The 27600-nt window shown below is 34.6% G+C and overlaps 1 protein-coding gene across 1 annotated transcript; it reads left to right on the plus strand.

Annotated features, from left to right (window-relative positions):
* Positions 1-7277: 7277 nt before the first annotated feature.
* On the plus strand, positions 7278-27004 carry LOC127838925 (uncharacterized). The gene is made up of 2 exons (XM_052367065.1): positions 7278-7686; positions 21562-27004. The coding sequence occupies exons 1-2, from the start codon at positions 7664-7666 to the stop codon at positions 24377-24379; spliced, it is 2841 nt and encodes a 946-aa protein (XP_052223025.1). The 5' UTR covers positions 7278-7663; the 3' UTR covers positions 24380-27004.
* The last annotated feature ends 596 nt before the right edge of the window (positions 27005-27600 follow it).

The raw sequence follows: 27600 nt of genomic DNA on the forward strand, positions 1-27600 counted from the left end.
GGTTTCCTCCGGGTACTCCGGCTCCATCCCCCCTCACACACAACACCAGAACACACCCAAAAATGAAAAATACTTCAGTAACAACGAAATAGCTGGACATTGCAGCTTTAATTAAAACATCGCCCCATTTTTCGTGCGTCTGGTAAGTTAATTAGGAAGGAATGATAGGAGACACTCTGGATACACACGTTATGTAGGCTCTGACTCGAAAAAGATCGCATAAAACTTCGAAATGCACACTATACGAAGATCACGACCAGAGTACATTAAGTTCTCATTTGTCACTGTGCAATGGTCTGTTTCTTATAAGTGTATCTTTAGCGAATATCCGGGCAGCCGGGGTAAATTGTGTGTGTTCAACATTTTAACTAGAAGGTCACAATGGCAGGTCTGCCCATAGATCCAGTCGTAAAGTCGCAGCGGGACCTATACAATCATAAATACACAAACATAAGAATACCAAGTCCGCCCGGTCAGCGCATTGAATGGTACAAAGCTTAGGTGACCGGGTTCAATTCGAAATCCCAGCAGCATGTGAGTTTGGTTGATGGTCACCATACCGGACAGGTGGTGTTTCTTCAAGGAACTCTGGCTTTCCCTCACAACAAAAGTCCATATTAAAATTAAAAGATATATGTCCGTGCTGTTATAATTCACAATTCGTCTTAAATTTCGCGCGTCTAGTAAACAAAAGTAGGTAGGAGTGCTGTTACACACTCCGGGTTCTAGAATTATGCATGGACGGACAACTGCTCCCAACCTCGGCGATCGTGGTTCAATACCCCCTCCATATCAGTTGGTATATGATAACCATGTCAAACACACAGATTGCATTTCCTCTGCGTTATTCTGTATACATAAACGGCACAAAAGTATATTGAAATGGAATAACATGCAGTCAAAATAAAACGTTCGAAAAAGAAGCTTTACTTTAAAGTCGTCCCACCGTTTGTGAGTCTAGTGAATTCAATAGACATCAACTTTGGGACACATTGCCAGTCCTCGCATACTGCAGCCTCAGTCACCAAGTTACCTCAGGAGGTTGCAATGTTCACAAAAGATCAAATGCTCATGGGAAACTTTGTTTCAACAAATACATAAATGTGTCGCTTCTTTCCTTACGTGTCAGTATTTCAATGACAACGTTTAAAATTGCTCGGTATGTATGTAAACTCTGCACATGTACTTGTTATTACCCAAATGCAAGTTCCGCTTGTTAACTCTGCACATGTACTTATTATTACTCAAATGCACGTTCCACTTGTTATCTCATTGGGTGCTAATTGTTAACTTGGTTAAAATATCGAATCATTTTCTGTATTTCGCTAGTTTAGTCTTTAAATAGTTGAGGAAACTCGGGAAATGGCTTATTTTATTAAGATTATGATATGCTGAAGAAAATCTTATCATTAGGTGTTACCACCTGCTCGAAAAAATCGTATGAAATGATTTGCTACATGACTCGAAACATCGGGGTAGATCTGTTTTACCTGTAACGTAAATTAAATTTCGACACCTCTTTAACTAGCGTGTCCACTTTACTGAATAACATTTGAAATTTAATACCTCACATTACCCAAAAATGGCCGTATATAAAAAACACGACATTATTATTCGATTTAAAGAAACCCCTCCATCTAACAAGAGCCGTCAGAAGACAGCGCGCTCGACTTTAAGAGTGCTTGACATTATAGCGTAAGCTATCATGGGGATATTGTTCATATTCAATAAGGTCAAGGTAATATAGTCATATTCTAACTGGAAGAGGACCATAATTGAAACATAATGATCGCTAATGTTTTAAAGAAGTGGGACATTATAGACGATTCTGAGTTCAGGTATATTTTCCACAATCTGTTGAACATTTGTAAAGACATAAAACAAACTAATAAGATTATATTTCAAGTTTGATAGCAATAGCTTTGGTGGGATGGTTGGTCGGTCTTTCAAAAATAAAATAATTAAAAGTTGGTGTTTTTTACCATGTTTAAAAAAATTATTTGTGTGTGTGTGGGGGGGGGGGGGGGGTGGATGCCCCCTACTGCGCCGCTTTGATGATCTTGACCTTTCACCACTCAAATTGTGCAGCTCCATGAGATACGGATGCATGACAAATATGGAGTTGCTATCTTCAAGATTGCAAAATCTGACCCTTGACCTTGAAAGATGACACTGACCTTTTAATACTGAAAGGACGCATGCATGCCAAATATCGAGTTGCTATCTTCAATATTGCAAAATTTTACCTTTGACCTTGACCTTGAAGGATGACCTTGACCTTGTCCTTTCACAACTCAAAATGTGAAGCACCATTAGATACACATGCATGCCAAATATCAAGTTGTTATCTTCAATATTGCAAAATTTTACCTTTGACCTTGACCTTGAAGTATTACCTTGACTCTGACCTTTCACCATTCAAATTGTGCAGCTCCATGAGATTCGAATGCATGCCAAATATCGAGTTGAGATCTGCAATATTGCAAAATTTGACCTTTGACCGTGAAGGATGACATTGACCTTTCACCACTCAAAATGTGCAGCTCCATGAGATACATATGCATGCCAAATATCAAGTTGATATCTGCAATATTGCAACAGTTATGACTAATGTTAAAGTTTTCGGACGTACGGGCAGACGCCATATATATGACCTTTGACTTTGAAGGACGACCTTGACCTTTCACCACTAAAAATGTGCACCTCCGTGAGATTATCATGCACGCCAAATATCTAGTTGCTATCTTTAATATTGCAAAAGTTATGACCAATCTTAAAGTTTTCGGACGGACGCACAGACTGACGTACAGTTCTTAGGTGGGCGTGGTGGATGGTTTGTATGGAGTCCATTGTGGTATGTCAGGTAAGTGTTGTTTTGTCAAAGTATAAATTAAATCTGATCATAAATAAAGAAGTTATGACAATATAAGCAAAATTTACTTAATAAAATTGACCTTGAGATTCAAGGTCATTCAAAGGTCCAGTTCAAATTCAACTTGCCAGGAACACTAGCCTCGGGATAGTAAAAAAGTATTTGAAGTTTGAAAGCAATAGCCTTGATACTTAAGAAGTAAAGTGCATCTTTACACAAAATTTAACAAAATATTCAAAGTTACAAAGTCCAAAAAGGGCCATAATTCCGTCAAAATGCCAACCAGAGTTATTTAACGTGTCCTGTACAGTCCCCTTATGATAGAAAGCGAGTGCTCCAAGTCTGAAAGCAATAGCTATGATACTTTAGGAGTAAAATGGGCCAACACACAAAATTCAACCAAATTTTCAATTTTCCCAGTATAAAAGGGGCATCAATTCTGTCAAAATGCCAGTCAGCGTTACATAATTTTGCATGCACAGTCCCCTTATGATAGTGAGTAAGTGTTGCAATTATGAAAGCAATAGCTTTGATACTTTATGAATAAAATGGACCTAAATACAAAACTTAACCAAATTTTCAATTTTCTAAGTATAAAAAAGGGATAAAATCTAAAATAATGCTGACAGAGTTATGCAACTTGACATACACAATTGTCTTGTTGCCATAAAGAAGTATTCCAAGTTTGAAAAAATCATAATGCAATCCCCAAATAAATCTTGCGAGCTTGACCCTATTCCAACCTGACTCCTGAAAGAATGCAAAACTGAACTGCTACCAATACTGACAAAAATCATCAATCTTTCGATGGAAACAGCAAGTGTGCCATGATCCTTCAAAACATCACGTATAAGACCTTTATTAAAAAAGCCCACCTTAGATAAAGAAACACTACAAAACTATCGCCCGGTTTCGAATCTGCCATATGTTTCAAAATTATTGGAGAAAGATGTCAGCAAAAGAATAGATGAACATTTGACAGTAAACAATTAAAATTCAGAAAATCAGTCTGCATACAGGAAGTTTCACTAAACAGAAACAGCTTTATTAAAAGTTTAAAACGATGTCCTACAATCATTAGATAAGAAAAAGGTCACTGTCTTTGTTATGCTGGATCTCTCTGCCGCTTTCGACACCATCGACCACATAACCCTTTTAAGCCGCCTCGAACAACAGTTCGGCTTTGCTGAACAACCACTACAGTGGGAAGCTTCCTACCTATCTGACCGCTTCCAAACGGTGAGCATTGACGGCAAGGTATCAGAACCAGTGCTGCTGACCTTCAGCGTACCCCAGGGATCTGTGTTAGGCCCAAAATTTTATACTATGTATATTAAACCTGTTGGGGAAATTTGCAAAAAAACATGGACTCGGGCATCACTTCTACGCCGATGTCTCGCAGCTCTACCTTTCCTTTGAACCCACCGATGGAGCAGCCCAAGACGAAACACTAAATCGAGTTGAAAAGTGCCTCCACGATATCATCTCGTGGATTAATACAAATATGCTCAAACTTAACACCGACAAAACCGAGGTCATAGTATTTTCAAGTCAAAACAACGCCAAGTACGTAGATGGGTAAACTATTAGAGTAGGGGACTCGACAATTAAACCATCGCAATACGTACGAAATCTCGGTGCTTGGTTTGATTCAAGAATGAACATGGAACACCATATTAATGCTATAAGTAGATCATGTTTCGGTCAGATTAGGCAAATAGGTCACATCAGGCAATATCATACACCAAATGCCACAAAATCTTTGGTCAATTTACTTGTCACGTCTCGGCTAGACTATTGCAATGCGCTGCTGTATAGAACACAAACATCAGCTATCAAGAAACTACAAAATGTTCAAAACACTGCGGCGCGTGTAATCACAAGAACATCCCGCTATAGTCACATCACACCGATCTTAAAAGAATTACACTGGCTCCCAGTAGAAAAAAGAATCCACTTCAAAATACTTACCAATGCGTTCAAAGCCTTTAATGGACAATCGCCTGTATATCTGAAAAACCTACTTGAAGTCTACGAACCAAGGCCAAACTTAAGATCAAAGAATGAAGCGACATCATTAGTGATTCCAACAAAGATTAAATCCGTATCATACGGAGATCGAAGTTTCATGTACGCTGCTCCCAACCTCTGGAACTCACTTCCATCAAACATTCGAGGTTCTTCAACTCTGAATTCATTCAAAAAGGCACTGAAAACTCACCTCTTCCTCCAATCTTATGCAATATAAGCAGTGGTTTATTCAATTAATTATATAAAATCTCAATTTTCATGAACTTGAATTAACCCTTTTAAAGGAAGCATATTTTTTTTGTTTTTGTTTTACGTAGTACTTATTGTTTAAGTTTTAGATTTTATTGTTTCATTAAATGTCTTATAGCTATACACATAGGGTAGTTTTATAGTGTCTTGTTGATCTTTCTAATCTATGGTTACTGTGCATGTTTTTTACGCAGTACTTATAGTATAATAGAGTAGTTTTATAGTATAATTGAGTAGTTTTGATCGATTTCTTTTGAAACAGTGTTGCAAAATGTATTCGTATCTGCGATACGTAAAATGTTCTCATGTAAAGCGCCTTTGAACGTGCACTCTTGCATGAAAAGGGCGCTATATAAATCCGGTATAATAAATAATAATAATAACGATAAGAGCATTTATTGCGTTCATTTTTTTGAAGTGTTACCGAATATTAATATTGTTACCGGTTAAAGGGGCCTTTTCACAGATTTTGGCATGTTTTGAAGTTTGGCATTAAATGCTTTATATTGACAAATGTAAACATTGGATCTAAAAAGCTCCAGTAAAAAATCAAGAATAAAACTGAAAAAAGAAAAAAAAGTAACTCTCAGCATGGCTCACACCACTGACCCCTAGAGTCCTGGAGTAAAAGTCTACCACTTAGACCACTCGGCCATCCTTCCTGGTACAATGCAGAATGTATTTTATAATTTATAAAAGCAATCATCGTAGTTTCACAAAATATAACGACAACAACAGAACTCTCCAAATTATTCATTCGTTTCGCGTTACAGCGTTTTATAGTTTTCAGGTTTTTAAATCGTCAAAAGATGCATATAATGGCTATTTTAGAGCATGGTTAGTGTTCAGTATTACTGTTTCCACAATTATCATAACTAAAACGAAAATTTGCGAATCTGAAATAATATTTTTCAAGTTTGTTAATTTACCCAAACGGGGTTTTACTGGTAACTTTGGGAAATTGAGTCTGGTCTAATAGGGAATTTTTTATCGACAAAGTGGACAGACAAAGTGGACCGAATTGGGATTTTTTATCAACAAATATTGACTTATCAAACCTTCATTTTGAATAAACAGAATTTGTTTTAACTTGAATTAAGAGTCTGTTTACACATAAGCATTATTTTGTTTAACACATTCTTTGTATAGTATCATTAATAAATATAACTATTAAAACCGGTCGAGTTGATATTTCTCACAACAATTTGGTTTTCTCAACCTACCAGAATTGATCAGTATTAGTCAGATACATTCTTAAGCTTAACTCGTCCATACTGATTTTCTCAAAAATTGTGCAAACCAGGGACCTATACAAACAAATAGGTCCTTGTGCAAACAAATGTTCTTCAGGCGAGTCCATGCCTCGAGCGATTCTCCCAAATCGATGGTTCTGGCCTTCTGTTAGTCCCACGATGACCTTTTGTCGTTTACGAGCTGATTGTGATAATGTTGGAGGCCTACTTAGACGCGGTTTCTGCATTGCAAATGGCGTTGTAAACAATGATGCAATGGTTACGTGGTTTAACACGTGATCCTCGCGTGTTTAAATTTAGATCATTTCTGTCCATGGACAGAAATTGAAAAGCCCTATCTTTGTACTGAATTTTGGCATTTCTTGACCGATTTTGCGCATTTTTTTGCACATCTGACATAAATAACATCACATTTTGACTCATAATCACTTTTTGCGACATATAATTTTTTTTTAAATATACCAACATCAACTCGGACGGCTTTAACTCGCCTGCTTATATATTCATTTACTTTAAAATTCTGCATTACAACTTTTGCTAAATTGTCACATCATTTTATCTAAGTAAATTTGAATGGCATATAAAAATGTGAAGTCCACAACGCTTATCCGAATTTTACTACATGCATGGCGTATAATTATCTGGAAATCGGGACAAATCGTGGGAAATCGGGTCGTAGTGGAATATCCCTATAACTCGGGTACTAATGCCACAGTGAAAAGACGTTGCCATGGATGGATCATGCTTTTTTTTAATTTGATACCGTGTGCACCGAAAATGAGCCTTTCAGCTCTTTGATTTCATGTGAGCACTCCGATTTCAAAATAGTCGGTTACACGAAATACGCGCTGTGCTTAACCGTGTCAAATGCTGTGCGCTTACGTACCCGTGTTGCCGTGGATAATGTCGGTATGAGGGACCACCCCTTTTTATTTTTGGTTAAATAACTAGACAATATAAGATGGGAATTTTGTTTTCATAAAATTGTGCTTATGGATTAAAACGAGATAAATGCGCAACCGGACATTATTTACGGACTATTAGTCTTTGTTTACCTTGGATATGTTATCAGTAACCATGGTTCTGATAAATTCCAACGATTTGAGTCATATCTGGTGTCTATATCCAAACGTAATTTGAGGTGTCACTTATGCGAAGAAATGGAAATTTGTAAATACAAACTGTAGGTTTAACCTGTGAATGTTGACTGATCAAAATCGCCGTGCAAAACCAAGACACTTCAGTTGAAAAACATAGAATGGCGGAGAATATATTATCGAGGTCAGTACTTAAAACCATTGAATTGTTGATTATTTTTGCATGCACATTAATGTATGCTTTGTAATTCTGAAATTATGCATTGTGAGGAAACAGAAGCCATATTTTTGTCTGGCTGTCCTGTTAGCGCGGTGGTTGGTACAAGCGCTTTTCACATAGGCGAACTGGGTTCAATCCCCGTTCACAGAGGCATGTGAGTTTGTTGGTGGTCACCATACCGGACAGGTTGATGTTTCCTCCGGGTACACCGGCTTCCCATCACAAAACAAGCCCACACCAAAAACTGCTGTTTGTATTAACTAAATATTGACTGAAAACGAGATGTCTGAACAGACACTTTTGACCAAGATCTTTCGACCAAGAATGTAACGTTTATGAATAAGCCCCAAGAGTAGAATGCAAACAATAATATTAAGCTCTTTAACTTGTTCCGATGATGAATGTGGATGTGGCTGATTGATTAATTTAATCGTGTCTGAGGTTGCTTCTCGATCAAATAAGGCATGGGCTCCTTTTTAAAGAATTTAGATCTGAAGGCTACGTTAACATTGTTGGCTTTCTAAAATTTAAGACTCAGTCCACCAATTGTGATCTATTTACTACAACGTTTATATAATATTTCAAAAAAAGAAAGTAAAAAAACACATTTTGAAAAGCGCAATAATCTTTCTCCGATATAATGACGTGTAGTTATTGTGGATTCATGGTTCATTGTTATTCAAAATCGCTGTAGGTAAATAATACAAAATTATTTTATTTTGATATCGTCACTCAAATAATTTTTGAACCAAACATCTCTGAAAAATCCCCAAGGCCGAGTTACTCAAATCTGTAACGGCCACTTAGGCAAATGGTAAAAACATATAATCGAAAGGTGCTGGATTAATAAACACGTGCACAGACTTTGGCATGCATATTAAATGCCCACAAACCCATTATTTTAAGTTTAGGCATTACATTTTTTTAGGAGAAAACTTTATTCAAATGTTGACGGCCATTTATCTGTCTAATAATAAGCGGATAATAATTTTAACAATGATAATGTTCTAAATGTTTATCATAATGTCACAATGCATATTAAATTACCGCAAACCAATTGGGCACATACAAATACATTTGTAGACTAATTCCACGGTTTTATCTTCATATTTGACAAGTGAAAATATTGTATCAATGACGATTAAGGAAGTTAATGCATATGTTGACATGTGAATGGGAATACTAATGTGAATAAGTCCCTGTAAGGGTAAACTACAGTAATTAATGAGTTGTTCGACCTTTTATTCCATTTTCCATCATAGTTTTTTTTAGAATAGTGATAATATATGCCGGTTTATTTAGCATTAATAAGTATGTGTACGACTTCCTTGTCCTTATTAACATGACCCATTTAAGCCTAAAGGACTCTCCCATCCTTCTAAATTGGATCAATTTATTTCCCAAATTAGGGATTTCTAGTTCTTATTTCTATATTTAGAATATTTCTTACAGACATTCCTTTAAGCAAACAGCGCAGAAACTGATGAGACGCCGCATCATGCGTCTCATCTGGGTCTACGCTGTTTGCCAAGGCCTTTTTTTCCAGACGCTCGACATAAATGGGTTAAAGAATGATTCTTATTTTTCACATTTAATTTATGCGGATGCCCAAAGTGCTTCTTAAAACGGCTTAATGTTGAATGTGTTATGTGCATTATGTGCATTTCGTTCAAACAGTGTCCATTCATGATGATAAGGTGCAATTATGGTAAACATGTTCAACGACTTGTAACTAATTCATGGTTTTGAAAACCATCTAGTTGTATCCGTTGGCATTTCTATGTTTCATGATCATGCATTATAATATTCTTTTCGTGCTTCATGAAATCTATTTCTGGATTTCGTTTTAAAGTATGGCGTTAATGAGCGCTCAGATTGGCATTCACATGTCTACTTGAAACTCGATTCGATCGCTGTAAGAAGAAACTCATTATAGATATCCCAACTACGTTTACGAGTTCATACCGGTTGAGCAAATGCTTTGTTTGAGCAGGACTAAAGATTTCCAAAATGGTCGATTCTTTAAGTGTGGAAATAAAACAAAGGAACGCATACAGTAAGCTTCTCTGGTTACCAGGGACTGTTTTTTATGTTGACTGGATAACTGATCAGCTATTCGCTGTATCTGAACCAGCCTGTGTCATGACCTTGTGTCCCAAAACGTGTCTTGGTTCTTCACTTGACACCGTTCTGGAATTTGAGAAATACAATTACAGAAGAACCTTTCATTGAATTTTTACATTCGGGTTCTGTGTTCTCTTATACACCTAAAAAATACACTGCCTCTTCATCTCATTGCCTCTTAATTATATTATTAATAAATACATAACATCAAAAACAACAATACAATTTTGTTTCAAATGTCAAACATACTATTGTCAGGTATATGTTATTTATATTTTTTCTGTATAATTTTGACATCTTGCTTTGATTTGTTCACATTGTGCAAAACATTTTCTTTTGATATATATTTAATAGCCTCCTCCCCCGACTAAGAAACATTGTTCGACATTTATTTTGGCTGTTGATAAACTGTATTATCAATCAAAATTTGCAAAATATTTAAGCGTTTGTAAACTTCATCGTCAATAATTTAGCAAAGACGTGTACTGCCGACACATTGTTTAAAACACCATCCAAAATCAAAAGCTGAGTAAATATTCAATAAAGTTATACTTAATATACGTAATACTTTACTACTAATGCGTATAATACTTTAATACTTATAATACTTTAGTACGTTTAATACTTTAATACTTATAATACTTAAATACGTTATACCTAATAATTTAAGCAGTTATACTTAACTGCTACTCATACAACAACAACCACTACTACTACTACTACTACTACTACTACTACTACTACTTCTACTACTACTACTAATACTAATACTACTACTACTACTACTTCTACTACTACTACTACTACTACTACTACTACTACTACTACTACTACTACTACTACTACTACTACTACTACTACTACTACTCATCTTATTGCCTAATAACAACACATTTTTATTTTAAATGTCAAAAATACTCTTGTCGGGTAGACCTATATTTTAATTATATGTTTTCTGTATAATTTTGACACCAACGCTTTTATTTGTTCACATTTTGCAAAAATATTGTTTGATATATATTTAAAAGAGACTGTCTCTTATTCAAGTAAGCAAGCCTACCCCCTGACTAAGAAACATTGTTCGACATTTATGTTTGTCTGTTGATAAACTGTATTATCAATCGAAATTTAAGCATATACATAACATAACATAACGTTTATTCGGCATTAAATAGCATAATGCAAATGTATAGCCTATACACAGTATGTGTTTGAGATAGCAAAGACATGGTGCATGTATTTGAGAAGTACAACACAAAATGATGTATACAAATAGTGGGTAAAACAAAAAAAAGGCATGTCAAAATCATTCAAAGAATAGAATCAATAAGTCATTTACATAATAAATATATAATTTCGGTGGTGAATTTGATTTAAAAAAAAAGTTCTCATTGTTTGAATGATCGATTATATTTTCAATGCTGGATACAATTAAAATTAAAAAAAAAATTACACAGACTTAGTGATTAAGTAACATTATTACGTAATGCTTATGTTAAGATTACAAAAAATAATGAGTAGATTTATTTAATCATTTAGCATTAAACATTTGTTTACTGTCGCTTTTATGTAAATTGAATATTCTAATTGATAATAAAAACAAAACAAATATCTTTAGAATATTCTAATTGATAATGATAACAATGCAATCACATTTTCAAAAATCATACAAAGAAGTGATCGTCTTCATTACAAATAGTCAACATAATATAAAATAATCGCACAAGTTGATCACTTTTACTCTATCCAATACAGTCATTCGATCTCCTTAATATTTTAAACAGTAGGCAAACGTAAATAATAATCATAGTTAATACGATTCACTTATTATTGTATCTGTTTTAATAGACATACACAAATGGAGGCGTTAACAGCATATATTTTATACTACGTTACAGTTGACCTAAGTTTGAGGGCACAATAAACATATTTTGATAGGTTATTTAGTTCCTTTGTTGATTTTGATGACATTATAATTTCGAATTTGTTCAATGTTGGCCAATGACGAATGTATGGTTTTTGGTATTGTTGTCTAATTTCTTTATATAGGGGGCATACTAATAAAAAGTTAAATTCGCTTTCTATAGCATTCATATTGCAGTAATTACATTTCCTATTTTCTTTTGGTATGATTTCATGACGACCATTTTATTTGGCTAGATTATGTGCAGACATTCTGAATTGTGTAAGCGATATTCTATATTGTTGTTAATACATTTTAAATATTTTTCCGTTTCAAATTCATATTTGAAATATCGATATGCTGACAGTCTATTTGAGTTGTTTATATTTGAGAACCAAGTCTGTTTATATATATCCAAAATTCGATTTGTAATGTTTTTTAGGTCGTATTAGTTTGGGGTATTCGTATGTTGTTGCGTCCATATGGTAGCTCAGCCAATGTGTTCGAGTAGTTCTTTAATCTGATAAGCCCAGTTCTTGCCGGCATATGTATTATTACGTTCAGCATCGCTCTTAATCCGATTATAAAAAGATTTTGTCAGTATGTTAATGTTCGGATCAATGATCTTTACCCAGTATTTAACAAATGTCAATTTGCTTTTTACACACATTTGATATCTGTCTAGTTCCCCGTAAAGTCCGTCTAGGTTTGTGGATTTTCTGACTTTAAGTATCGTACGAATAAATTTACAGTGTATGCGTTCGATATCTTTTCCTTCATGAAAGCCCCATGTTTCGGCTGCGTAATATAATTTGGACCCAACTTGACTGTCAAACAGTTTACCATTAAGCGCTGGTAAACTTCATCGTCGATAATTAAGCAAACGCGTGAACACCATCCAAAATCAAAAGCTGAGTAAATATTCAAGGAAGCAATTCTTTAACTATAGAAATATTATCACGCCCTGAAATCTTTTTTCCGCGCGTTGACCTATTGTTGAAAGCAAGTGGCAAATACGTAACAGTACAATACACATCACAATACCATTTATTCCCTTTTGAGCATTCATCATTTACACCGCAGCATACACCGACGTCTATTGAAATATAAAAGTTATACACATAACCACTGAAGTTCGATTTAGCGCAAGGGACTCCATGGGTTATAAATTGTGTTTTTCAATCGACCATACCCGATTGTGTTTGAACTAAGCTATACTGTTTGCACAGATTCGATATAATGTCGCTCAATAGCTCGAAAATGTTTTCGTAACTAGCTTACGTTATTTGCTAAGTGTGATTTACGCATGCATATTTATAAAGGAACATGGCGTTCAGATTGGTGGCGTCTCTCCGATGTTGATTATCTTCTTAAAACTTAATATGAAAAATTATTTACGGGATTTGTTCATAGTTTGTTAACATGCTGATTGTCATAACAATTGTCATTTAATTATTAAACAATAAAAAAGTTCATTAGGCTAATAAAAGTAAAATGACACTACAGACTTATTCATGGATAATCATCATTCAAAATCGGTGACATAATAAAGCGTTTGAAATACTTACCCTCGATTATTTGTCAAATACGTGTTGTACACATGTATCACTTATACTTTGCTGACAAAGATATATGTGTAATATATGCGCAAAAGCTTTTATTTCCTGAGGTAACTTTTTCGAATCCCGGGCAATGTTTTCATTTAGTCAACTTTTGTTCATGCTATTGTTATTAGTTAAGACTGTTCAAAACGTTATAGATTTGTTAGTAATCATATTAAAGTAGTTTTTTTTTTAAATAATATGTGAACACGCTGCTTAAAGCACTTGTTATCCCCGCCGAATTTTTTTCGGAGGGGATATAGTAATAGTGTCCGTCCGTCCGTCTGTGCGTCTGTGCGTCTGTCTTTCCGTCCGAAACTTTGTCCAAAGCATAACTCCAAATCTATTCAATGGATATACTTTAAACTTAGAATATAAACAGATGGCAACAAGATGAAGCGCAGTGACCACAAACCATAACTCTATCTACCTTAGTTTTTGAATTATATCCCTTTATATAATTTCAAAGTACATTTTTGTCCGGAGCAAAACTCTAAATCTACTGAAAGGGTTTACTTGAAACTTGAAATATAAACAGATGGCAAGTAGGAGAAGTGCAGTGACTAAGAACCACAACTCTATCTACTTTAGTTTTTGAATTATTTACCTTTATTTAATTTCAAAGTAAATTTTTTGTCCGGAGCATAACTCTTTATTAATCATTTTAAATTATATTTAATGTAATTTCATAGTAAATATTTCAGCTTTTCAATCTCCCTTTATCTAATTTTACAATGACATTTTTATTTGAACACGGAAGTATTCACTGTAAAATGAATATATGAGTTTAAGGAAAAAAACAGTGATCAAGAACAGTAACTGTCTCTTTTTTTAATTACTTCCCTTTCTTTCATTTCCATATATTTTATTCTCTACAGCATTACTCCAACACTATATAACTAATTGATCATTGAAATATAAATAGATGACACAGGTGGCATGTTTTACAAATATTATTCTACTCTCTAAAACAAATGTTGTTATACAAGCAAACACATTTCGGCGGTGATTTTGCACTACTGTGACAAGCTCTTGTTTTGTTAGAATTATAACATATTTATTTATTTATTATTGTCTTATCCACATGAACTTCATTACAAAACATAATATCTGCAACATTATAAAATAAGCACACATGGTCATTCATAATAGAATTATAGGAGACAGTACATCACATAGGCAATATAAATACAATGATAGTATCACCTTATCTATCAACATTAAAGACATTTACTAAATATTTGACGTGATGCAAGATCAATTACATATCTACAAGATAAAACATTTAAAAACAGATTCATTCCTTTAAAATACATGTTCATAACATGCATCAGATATCTACAATAAAACACTAGATAAGTTAGAAAAGGTAAAATCAGTTAGTTTCGCAATATATATGTTCTTTGCGTTTTTCTAATATCAGAAAGCAGGTTTTGGCAGCTAATTTAACTATATTATTGTCTGTCAAGATAATTCTTAAATTATCATCAATATCAAAATTTTCAAAGCCTTGAAACTGAGATAGTAGTTCAGTCATGAGGTCTCGTCTAACCCCGTTATACAATAGACAATCAAGCAGTACATGTTTTTCATTTTCCACAACACTTATACCTATACTCTTACAATAGTTACATTTTCTTAATTCCTGGGGTGTATTTGTATATCTTCCAATTTTTATATTTATTGGAGCTGTACCACTTCTAAACTTTGCCAAAGCCCCTCTATGCCTTTTATTATACATAGGTAAAAAATATGTTAATACGCGACGTTTTTTAGCTCGACTATTACATATGAAATATATTGAGTGGAGCTATCCTGTTCACCCCGGCGTCGGCGTTTTCGTTTTCGTTTCCGTTTCCATAAGCGTTAGCGTGCAAATGTTAAAGTTTTCGTATTACCCCAATTATTTTCATTGTCCCTTTACATATTGTTTTCATATTTTGCATACTTGTTTACCAACATGACCCCAACCTATCAACAAGAGCAGACAACTCTATCAAGCATTTTTTATGTAATTATGGCCCCTTTCCACTTAGAATATGCAGCAAATGTTAAAGTTTGCGTACTACCCCGAATATTTTCAATGTCCCTTGACATATTGCTTTCATATTTTGCATACTTGTTAACCATCATGACCCCAACCTATAAACAAGAGCAGACAACTGTATCAAGCATTTTGACAGAATTATTGCCCCTTTTATACTTAGAAATGCATATTATTGATAAATCAATGTTAAAGTTTGCGTTCTACCCCAAATATTTCCTATATCCTTTGACATATTGCATTTATATTTTGCATACTTGTTTACCAACATGACCCCAACCTATAAACAAGAGCAGACCACTGTATCAAGCATTTTGACATAATTATGGCCCCTTTTACACTTAGATAATTGAACATTTTGCTTAAATTTCCATAACTTCTTTATTTATGTTCACATTTTATTATTACTTTGACAAAACAACACTTACCTGAATACCACAATTGATTCCACCCAAACAATACCCAACGCCCCTACCCAGAATCACTTCCCCCAACCTCAACCCCATTTTTTTTAAACATCGTCTAATAGATTACAACACCCCACATTATACCCCCCCTCTCACCCCCTCTACTCCCCTACACCCCCCATTTTTTTAAACATCATCTAATAAATTACCACATCCTACATTATACCCCCCTCTCACCCCTACTCCCCCTACACCCCCATTTTTTTAAACATCATCTAATAAATTACCACCCCAATTTTTTTGAAAGATCGTCTGATAAATGACCACATCCCACATTATACCCCCTCTGACCCCCCCCCCAAAAAAAAAACAAATTGTTTTTTTTTTCCTTTTTTTTATTTTTGAAAGATCGTCTAATAAATTATTGAATATGAACAATCTTCCAATGATGGCTTACGTTTTACTTTCAAGCACTCGAATAGTCGAGCGCGCTGTCCTCTGACAGCTTTTGTTTGTACTCGCAATCATGTGCTGTTATTAAAATGCATACTGATAATTTGATTGAAAGAATAGGTTCATATTTTGTTTACAGAATATGACCATGTCTTTTACACCCAGTAAGTTATAAAGCGTTAAAGGAAATCGTTTCATTTTTAAGCGCAAACACACAAAGTGCTCATTGTGAGTTTTTGTAATCACGATTTGTACGTCGTTCGTCGCCCTATCATCAATATTTGCGTTGTGAAATGTTAAGAGGTCACAAAGAGTGTCTATTTTTTAAGTAACTTAATCTAATACTTTAACTATTGATATATCGTGTGAGTTGCGCACGTTGGTTCAAAACTAGGACACATGCTCACATTAAAGAAAACGCGTGTGAACACTCCATTGGTCAGAAATATTTATGACTGATATCTAGGTCGATTGCTTAACTCAGTTATGTTGGAAAAAACTTGGGCACGTATTCAAACTATAGCCATAAGCTGATAAACACTCCAGGAGTCATGATTGGGCCCAATCTCAATTAAACATATATCCGAATGATACCACGTATGAGCTCGTGACTGGGTCATACTGGTAAAAATAGGTGACTAATTTAAATAGATGAACTGAAAATTTTGAAAATTCTAGATGTCTAGATGTTTTATTTGCTCCTATTAGAATAAGACTTGTCCACACTTATTTTTTGATTCATATCTTTGCTGAGTTTGTAATGGTTCTGGAATGTTTACAAATATGGTCACCTAGGGGCGGAAAGAGTTCTCGTTATATACCGCGGTAACTATAGTTAAACTTTTTCAATATTATAATTCATTTTTGCCAGATTATCACGGAACTTCAGCAGACTTGAACATATAGAATTCATATTTATGCCCCAGCTATCATTAAATTTTCTTAGAGTATTTAAATGTTATTCTGAATATGGGCTAAGTTTGAACAAGATGTCAGTCAAAACATGAATGTCGTGGGCTGGAAGTTTACCTGATCACGTCTAAAGTGAAATTTATGCACACTATCTGCTAACAATTTTTGTTTATTCATTGTTAGCGCCTTAAGTCCTTTTATCCTCTTTGTTATTTATAACGCATCGACTACTGTCCTTTTATAGTATGTTATTTATTTATTGTTTCAGTAGGCATGACATCTGTATTAACGAGGGTATTACATACTACATGTATGTAGGATATTCATAAGAAAATTCTTTTCTACAGATGTTTGAGCGAAAAAAGACGAGACGAAACTTATCATTTTAGTTTATTAAACACAATGGTTTTATTATTAGTTTTTGTATTTTATATATTTTCGTTTATTTATTGAATGGTTTTTATATCATTTGAACTATGCAGGGAAACAAAGGCAAATTTGACAACCATTGAGAGCATTTATACTGTTAATTATTGTCATTGGACTTTTGCGTGCTTTAAAATATAGATTGAATCAGAGACGTAGATAACGTCTCTGATTGAATCAGGCCGGAAACAATACAACGATTGTAATGAGATCTAACGACAAGACAAGAGATTATATTCAGTCGCAACATCCGGCTCGATAGGCCAACGCTCTATCAAAATATCGATAGATCTTTGTTCAGAGGTAGAAAACAAATATTTCACAGTTAATTTCTGTCAGTGGTTACCTCACATATCAGAAGCAACAGACACACAATTTGCAGCAAACTCGCAGGCATTACCTCCACAATCTGTACCTTCATACATATTATTGTTCTAAAATGTGTAGATTATTTTAGTTTATAATACGTTCAGTTGATTTGTTAGCAAATGATAAGCATAATGAAACAATAAAAATATGTGTCGTTTGATATTATGCTATATCGTGCTATTTTAATCATGTACGTATGTACTTATTAACATTCAAATATAAAAGTCATATTATAAAACTACTTATGGCTGCCATTGTTTGCGTAAGTAAGTAATTTTAGCGTAAGTTAGCCAGAGGTTTTGATAATAGAGGCCCTCGTTACATATGTAATGAGTACCATGTTCGTTGTATCCAATTACATTTTACAGGCCAATATTTAAAAGGATCTGCCAAGTTAAAATACTTAAAAAAACACGCTTTATTTTATAACTCGTTATCATCTCAAAAGGCTGGTTAGCCAAAATTGGTAAGACTATTATAGCGACATGCGATTTTATGCGTCCTGAGAAAACTGGGCATAATGAATGTGCGTCAAGTGTCCGCGCAGGCTAATCATGGACGACACTTCCCACCTAAATTGGATTTTTGCTACGAAGAGACTTCATTTAAACGAAAAAAATGTCGTAAAAGCGGAAAGTGTCGTCCCTGATTAGCTTGTGCGAACTGCACAGGCTAATCTGGGTCAAAACTTTACGCACACGCATTATGCCCAGTTTTCTCAGAACACGACTCATATAGTCAAACATTGAAGCGTACGTTAAATGTATTAAAATCAATATCAGAGGTTGGTGTTATACAATGATTTAGTAGCGCATTTACGGACCCGTAAAGCACATACTGTAAACAATATGCGAGTTTGACTTCAGTTACAGTCAACTTGCCCGTAACTTATATGCAAAGTCAATATATTTACCCAATGCAAAAACAAACTTGTGTCATATATAATTAGGACAAATAAATGTATGTAGTACATTTCAAAAAGTTATCCATGATATATTGTTGTCGTATAAGATATATGATCATAAAAAGAGCAGACTAATAAAAAGTAATACTCATTTTCAATACTATGCACATACTGAAGTTGTCATTTGTCAGCTATGATGTTTCGCATATATGGCAATATCACATTACTCCCAATATTGCTTTATTATGAAATAGTCAATACGCCAGCGCAGCCCTTGGATGTTCAACGAGCACAACTAAAGTTTCACTTGCGTTGGTTTGTTTTAATAGGAAAAAGTAAACACAAACTATACCATAAAAACTATAATTTAAAAAAAATAAATATTCAAGCTTTGCTTTCTCGTTTATTAAACCATGGTTTGCATTAACACATTGAAAGTGGTATGAAATATTTTATATTTAAAGCATGTTTCTCTGTATTCAGACTTGATGAAACCTTTCAAGTTTCACCAGAGCCCCGCTCAAATACTCATGTGTTACACAATACGTCAGTTATTTACTCGTTTAGGATAGGAATCGAATTTAAGTCATATAACGTTTTTAAAGTAATTTCTCGTCATAATGGGAAACGAACAACGATATTAAGAACTGTTTTCATTGTCAAATACTACATAATGAATGTTCTTATTGTAATAGTAGTCTATCGTTTTCAAATATGCGTGATTTCTATTAATGCCAATTACCGTTATTTAGTCCTACAATTTATGTCTTTACATATTTAATGTCATTCCCTTATTGTTTCGCGCTATTCGAAAACCGTATATAATTAATAATGCCTTGCACTATCACGAACTAACCGACCTTATACTCCAACTCCGACATTCTGGACCAAATAAATGTTCGGTTGTCAGGAAGGTCCAGTTTACTAATGCACCACGCATACTTCGCGTAACTTAATAAGTACAAAAATGTCCGTTGAATTCAAATTTTTATTTTTATTTTTTAAGCATACATTACATTTTTGATAACCTCGGCAAAGGCATGCAAAGTTCTTAAAATCGTAAATCATAACATACAGTATGACATTAAAGTATAGTGTCAGATCCTGTATACCTGTTTTTTAAATATGGAAATCTAAACAATGGAATACTTAAGACAATGGGCATCTTTAAGGACACTATCATAACACTAGTATCAGCAGCTTTTTATACAGGTACATCAATGTGTTTGGTAAAAACATTAAATAGCTACTAAACTCAATTACTAAACTCGATAAGGGTTGCTATTTTACAAGATATTTAGGAGGACCGTTCACCTGTTGCTTTGTGGAATTTTACTTTTTGAGATAAAATATTGAAATCCGTGTATTTCTGTCCGTCAAAAGGCAATAAACTTAAATAACATTACGCGGTTAAGATTGCATTTCATGAATACAATAACTGGCACTTGACTTCAGGATATCATAAATGTAATGCAAATAATAATGTTTACGAACAAACGCCGAAACGCGTCGGTCAGTGTTTACAATTAGTGGGATATAACCTTTGTTGACCAAGATGTCCGAACTGTAAACAATCACACACAATATGAATATTGTCTCAAGATATTGAAATGCCAAAATGAACGCGATACAGAAATGTGTTAACCGATGCCCCCTTTTGTTTGAAACATACATTCAATGAAGCTCTCATTCGTTTAAGGCGCAACCAAGTTGTTTGTTTTCACTTACATGTCCGGTACTATTGTTTATGCCGATCCTTTAATCTTTTTTTAAGGTTTTGATTATAGTTTTTGAATATATTTTTCCTGTAATGTCATGATTCAAGTGTTAACTAATGTGTGTATGTTTAACAAAAGTAACGAACATTTTTCGGCTGAACTACATACCAACCTTATTTTGGAGATGTTAGTGGACACAAACATATGTTTGTATGGCCTTATTATTGTTCACGACTCACAACCCTCAGGCTCTGTGTGTCGAGACAACCAACAGTTAATAAACCAAAGCTAATATTTGAAGTCCATCTTATTACACCAGTGTCACTTTAATCGTTTACAACAGTTGTGGTGAGTTAGGAATATTCCAACGTACGAACATTTGATTGATAAGAAAAACCAGATATAGTGCAACTACAGGTATCTTTTTATGCTGCATGTTATAAATTAAAACATTCTTTTTTTTAAATGTATGCTTTTTAATGTAGAAGAATATTATTTTTTTTAATGAGCTTCTCTTTAGGAAAACGTGGCTTAATGCATTTGCGTTATGTGCCGTCCCAGATTAGAAGTCCGCATAGGTCAATCAAAGACGATATTTTCTGCTTTAACTGGATTTTCGCTAAGAAGTGACTTTCTTTAAACACAAGCATTAAATCCGTGTTTCATATCGCGGCATAAATATGTAGTCTTGCGTTGTCATTTCGCTCATGCGTTCATTCGTTGTTCTTCGTCTCTGTGATCTCATGTCATACCGTGGGTTCTTCATCTAAGTAAATCATAGTATGTGAGTAATTTATCTAAATTTTGCATAGCCGACAATCTTACAATCACATGGTTTATGTAGGATTCTGAATGCGATTATGGTTTCTAAAATACCCACAATATGCTAAGAATTCTGTATTTAGTTTGTTTTCCTGGCATGCGTTACGAAGCACAGTGGATTGCAAATGTTTTATTGTATCTTTGTGTTTTTTTCAGAATGTGCACAGTTTCAATCCGGGTAATGGGCACCCGCGATCGACCTAAACGTCAAGCTGCAATCCTCGTTATTGGCGCATGTCTGATATTCGTCTGGGCCCTCTATTCAAGAAGCAGCATACAGGTCGGTTTGCCTGTTTATTCTATGGAAAGGCAAGAAGAAGTTCTACTCGAACGAATTAAGTATATAAAGTCCATGGACGAAGTGAATAGCATACTCGAATCGTCCGCTAGCAGCGGTAAAACATTTAGTGGAAAACCCATTCGAAGATTTAATCCAAATGATATTAAGTTTAGAAACAAACGGTACCCAGACCTACAGGCGGATCACGGTAAAACGTTTAATTGTAAGAGATGGGCGGTCCTTACCACAATATTTACTCCGCCCTCCGAAGCTGTTCGCCGTTTCATGTATATGAAGAATTGGTGTGTTGTAATTGTGGGTGACAAAAATAAGCCAGATGGATATGTGTTGGCATCAACAACGACTTTTCGCAACATAATATTTTTGAGTGACAGTGACCAAAACAAAATTAATTCAAAGTTTGTTGAGAGCCTGCCGTGGCGAAGTTTTGGACGAAAAAACGTCGGATATTTATATGCAATCGCCCACGGTGCTCAAGTCATTTGGGATTTCGATGACGATAATATGCTAAAATTTTGGATCGAAGGAGCTAGTCCATCCGACAGGTTGTGGATTGAAAACTTCTCGGATCTCAAATTAGATAAATTCTATAGCATTCCACTGTCTTTAGTTACTGCAGGACTACGTTCGGCATCCACTGGAAGTGCACAGCTATTTAACCCGTACCCAATACTAGGGGCGCCTAGCAACATCTGTTGGCCACGCGGGTTCCCTCTAACACTTATACGTAAGTCCTCAGATCAAGGTCACTTTAAGGTGAACTTGGTTGAAGAAAACATAGAAAAGAAAGTAAATGACATTGGTGTCCTTCAGTCTCTTGCCGACCATGAACCTGACGTAGACGCACTGTACAGGTTAATACAGGGTACGCCATTTACTTTCAAGCGCCCAGCAAAAGGTTCTGACACTAAACGAATACATTTGCTCTCCGAAGGAGTGTACAGTCCGTTTAACGCACAGGCCACTCTGTATTTCAGAAATGCGTTTTTAGCTCTATATTTACCCGTAACCGTTCCTGGCCGGGTTTCGGATATTTGGAGAAGTTACCTAGCACAAGCTTTACTTTCTCTTCACAATATAACCATTGGATTCTTACCAAGACCAATCGTGGATCAGGACCGAAATGATCATTCATTACTCGCCGACTTAGAATCAGAAATCGCTTTGTATACTCAGACTAATGCTTTGGTAGCGTTCTTAGATGAATGGCGAACAAACAAGACTATTTCCGGTGACAACGAGTTGCGTTCATTGGAGGACTTATTAGAGGAATTGTATATAGAAACGTACGAACGGGGATTTATTGAGATTGATGACGTATTGCATATTCAAAATTGGATACTGGCTTTTGGATCAGTTCGTTTTAATTCTATTGCTACAAAAAGTAAAAATACAAAGCAATACAAACAAGTTGATGGAAATATGATTGAACGCGAAATAATAAATATTGATGTAGGTAAATCAATTATTGTATCAGATAGTATAGAACCGGAGGAGTGCAAAACTATAAAGAATCGGGCAACTAATGTAACATTTTGGACCTCTGATTTACACGACGGGACCCGGCTGGACTCGCCCTCGCTGTTGGCATCACTGGGGCAGAGGTTTGTTGTCGCGGGATACAAAAGACGTCAGACGCCATATCCGGCGGTATTCGACCGGCCGGGATTCATCGTCCCAGAGAAGATTTCCAACGAAATTTTAAGTTATAGAATAAACACTCAGGCCACCGATGATTTCATGAACAACAATTTTAAGTTTTATGAAAATGACTTGCTATTTAAAAATACAGACGCTTTCTATTGTTCATTTTACGCAGCTATGTGCCAGATTTGGATGCCTTTGAATAAAACTAAATCCATTGTATTTTTAGCAGGTCATAGGTATAACTTGGGGAGGTGTTCTTTAGAAAGTTGGACTAAGCTCAATGAACAGCTTTGGGAACTGCAGAACAACGACCCAGTCAGAGTAGATCACAAACATATTATTGCTGGCGCCAGTCGTTACGACTATGAATATTTAAAGCATTACACAGGATTAAAGGATTCGATAAAACTTATAAGCAGTTTTAGCGGATTTTACACTGATGGTAATAAATTCAACCCTACTGAACCAGAAATATTATTTGTGTCATACGGTGCGATGTTTACTGATATCACAGTTAATGTCGTTGAAATACGTAAGAAATATCCACGATATCAGCTTAGTGACCTCGTTAAGCACAAAGCCATCATATATGTGCCTTACTCTGTAATGTCTTTCAAACTGACTGAGTTCTATTCGCTGAATATTCCACTATTCGTGCCCAGTGCAAAGTACTTCAAAACCAACGGAAATTTTGGATCTGATCGTACTAGCACCACGGCGCCTTACTGCGACAACGACCCTGACCTTTGGTGGAAGATGCCAAGTCACCCCTCCAGCCCGCACTCTTACAATCCGAACGCTGAATATGCTCAAGATCCGGAAGCTGAGATGTACTGGCTACAGTTCAGCGACTTTTATGATTGGCCACATATACAATACTTTGATGATGGTAGCGATCTCAATAGAAAATTACAGACTGCTGACTTTATTGCCATACATAAGTCGATGAAAGCGCAGAATGAAATTCGAAAACACGAGCTTCTTCAGCAATGGTGCAAACTTTTGCCACAAATTAAGAAAATATAATTCAATCATGTGATCCAATTATGTGTAACACAAGTATTATTATTTTTCAATGCCACACACATATAATTATGTTTTTTGTTTAAAGCTGCGATGCGAAATCTAGAAACAGACATCAGACATCAAGCTAGTTTTTCCTTTTTTTAATTATTTTTGTATGAATGGCATTTACATGTCTTGCGTAAAAAGGTTTTACGTGAATACATTATGTTGTAACAATATATCAATACGCGCAAAAACAACACAAATGTACACGTTTTGTTTTATAATTTTCAAATTCAAATTGAAACGATTGCGGAAAAACAATCACACTTGTTAGTGACACAATGTGATGAAATAATGCTATGTGTAACCTGTTTTAAAAGTATATACCGGTATGTAAAGGGGCATTACAAATCAAATGTCTTCAGATCATAATTCCAGCAATTGTTAGTTCCTTTATTTAATGTCATAATTATTCTGTTTCAGAAACCGAGAAACGTAATCCATAATTTATTGTTTACACGTCGTATAGATACTCGTCGTTCGGATAGGTCAGGATGTGGCGTATACATCGAAAGCTTATTGAAACGCTTTCGAATCCGTTCCTTGGGTAGAACAAGTCCTAGGTGTATTGTAGAGACTTGTTCTACCCAGGGAACGGATTCGAGAACGTTTCAAAAAGCTTTCGATGCAGTCGAGCTAAAATAAAAGGTTTAAACTAAAGTATCTATGCTTGTCTCAATATCTTACAAAATACATATTATGTTATGTCTTTTAAAATATTTGTCGATCGATCGTAAAGCACGTCAAATGGGGTCATGATGTATAGGAGTTTAGCCACAAGAACGCTTTCTATTTTTGCAATTCGCGGCATTAAGAGATGAGTGGAACGTTAATGGAAAAAAAAGTATAATTGAACAAGCCTTTTACACTGAGTTTATATGATACACTTTCATATGCCTTGTATGAATGTTTGTATTGCACATATTGGGATAAATCCATGTTATATTATTAACCTGTTTGCGTAAACACATCAGGTCCTTCAACATGGACTTTTTTTACTATTTTTTGGGGTTTTAAATTATTATTTGTACATATGATTTATGTGTTTATGAACTCAATGCGATATTAAAATGTATATTTTGGCAACCATGCCATATATTGTCACGTGCATTTGAATATGTTGCTTTTGCATAGGTACACTTACAAGAAGCACTTTGTATGTTCAAGTTACGAACGTAAAACGATCTTTGTTTTTGTCTGCTTAACCTATTTTACGTCATGGTTATTGTGTGTGTGTGTGCTTTGTCTGGTACTTAAGTGTTATGTTAGACTAATTGGTAATTGGTCCATTACCATAAAATAAGGACCACGTTTTAAAGATAGGGTTGTGCCATAAAGGAATCTTTACACTTTCTTTTACATGATTTAAATATGTATCATTAAATAAATCAAACAAGCTTTAGACATTAAGGCATTCTTCAGAAACATACATTTGTTTATTTGAATTATTTTAATTGATCTTTTTTTGATATGCTTAAGTGGAAACATTTACTTGACTGTATGTCAAAATTGTCACAGTTTTAAAACAGTACGCTGCCTTTCTATAAGATATAAATACCGCTGTTAACACTCATTTTAAATTATTGTACATTGTTAAATACATAGTAAACGTATTTTATATTTTATTAGTGATATTTATGTTAATTTATGCACTAACGTCTTGTTGTTAGATGTAAAACAGAATAATTTTATAATGGACATGCATCGTATGACGTATAATATGCTTTTTTTTACATTTTCACTGTCGTGAACATTCTCTTTACAGAATACCTTATCATTATTGTTTTAAAATATATATATCTGATTATGTATTATATACTATTTTATTAAATATGACCATTCTAATGAACTATTCAACTTACCAAAACATGTTTGTTAACAGCACTGTTAGTTTTCTTTATATCCGCATTTATTCTGCATAACATACACTATGATTTTGGCGTATAAAGCATTATTATCACATTAATCATACGTCATCAACATCATCAACAAGATAAAATTTCAGTTGTTATGAATTCATAACTTGTATATATTGGGTTTTCTATGTATAACTTTATCTTTGATGTGAGTTTTATTATGCTGTATACTTTTGTTCTAAATTGTTTGTATATTGTTCAAATGTCACACATGAGGGACAACGTCTGAGCCTAAGGCTTTTCTAATGCATAGAATTCGCAATTTGCTTATAGATCATAAATTAAATTAACATTTCTTATAAAACAACAACTTTATGCTTTCAAAAATGAATATGCAGTTATGTTCCATTATGTTTCATTGTGTATCACTGCGTTAACATTTTTTAATTTGTTTAAAATTTCAGTTAAACGCGTTTTCATTTCATGAGCGCTCTTAATTTATTTCGGTATAACGGATTTCATGTTTATCATCTTAGATATATTATTTGAACAAAATACACAAACTGTGAGGACGATTTGAAATATATGGCATTACAGATTTTTTGATATTTTTTCTCTTTTATGCTAATTAGTACAGTATCGAAGACATATGAGATTGTTCTTACAGATACTCAGCTCGACTAGACTAACATTGGTCGCTATTCGAAATAAAGATAAAAGACACATTGATGGTTGTAACACATTATTACACTTCTGATCCAATCATGTTCATGTTGGTTAATTTTGTCCCGTTGTGTTACAACCTGCGTTTTGTTTTGTGTTTAAAAACACTCGTGAAAAGTAAAGGGAGACAACTCAGATGATTTGCTCTCAAGTTAAAATGCATTGCTTCCCTTGCACACATGGAAAGTTAGCGCGATCACACATGTAAGTAAAAAAGAAACAGATGTTAAACATAAATATAGATTAGATCACTGAACGTTTAAAATGTCTGATGTTGTGTTGTAAATCAAAACTTTAAAAAAATAGTATATTATTTATATGGAACACTGTGCTTTGTTCATGTAATTTAATTGCCAATTTCGTGGAAAGCGTTGTTTATATTTATGTGCATTCACATTCATAAGTGCACATGGCGTATGTGGGGAGAGGATTCGGCTGTCCTGTAAGAGCAGTGGTTGATACACGCGCTTTTCTGCTGGGAAACCCGTGTTTAATCCCCGTTTCAGGAAGCATGTGACACGTGTGGTCCCCATGTCGGACAGGTGGGGTTTCCTCCGGGTATTCCGGCTATCCCCAATTCCACAAAACATTACCACACCC

The sequence above is a fragment of the Dreissena polymorpha genome, chromosome 7, assembly GCF_020536995.1.
Source record: "Dreissena polymorpha isolate Duluth1 chromosome 7, UMN_Dpol_1.0, whole genome shotgun sequence".
In the NCBI taxonomy this organism is placed as follows: domain Eukaryota; kingdom Metazoa; phylum Mollusca; class Bivalvia; order Myida; family Dreissenidae; genus Dreissena; species Dreissena polymorpha.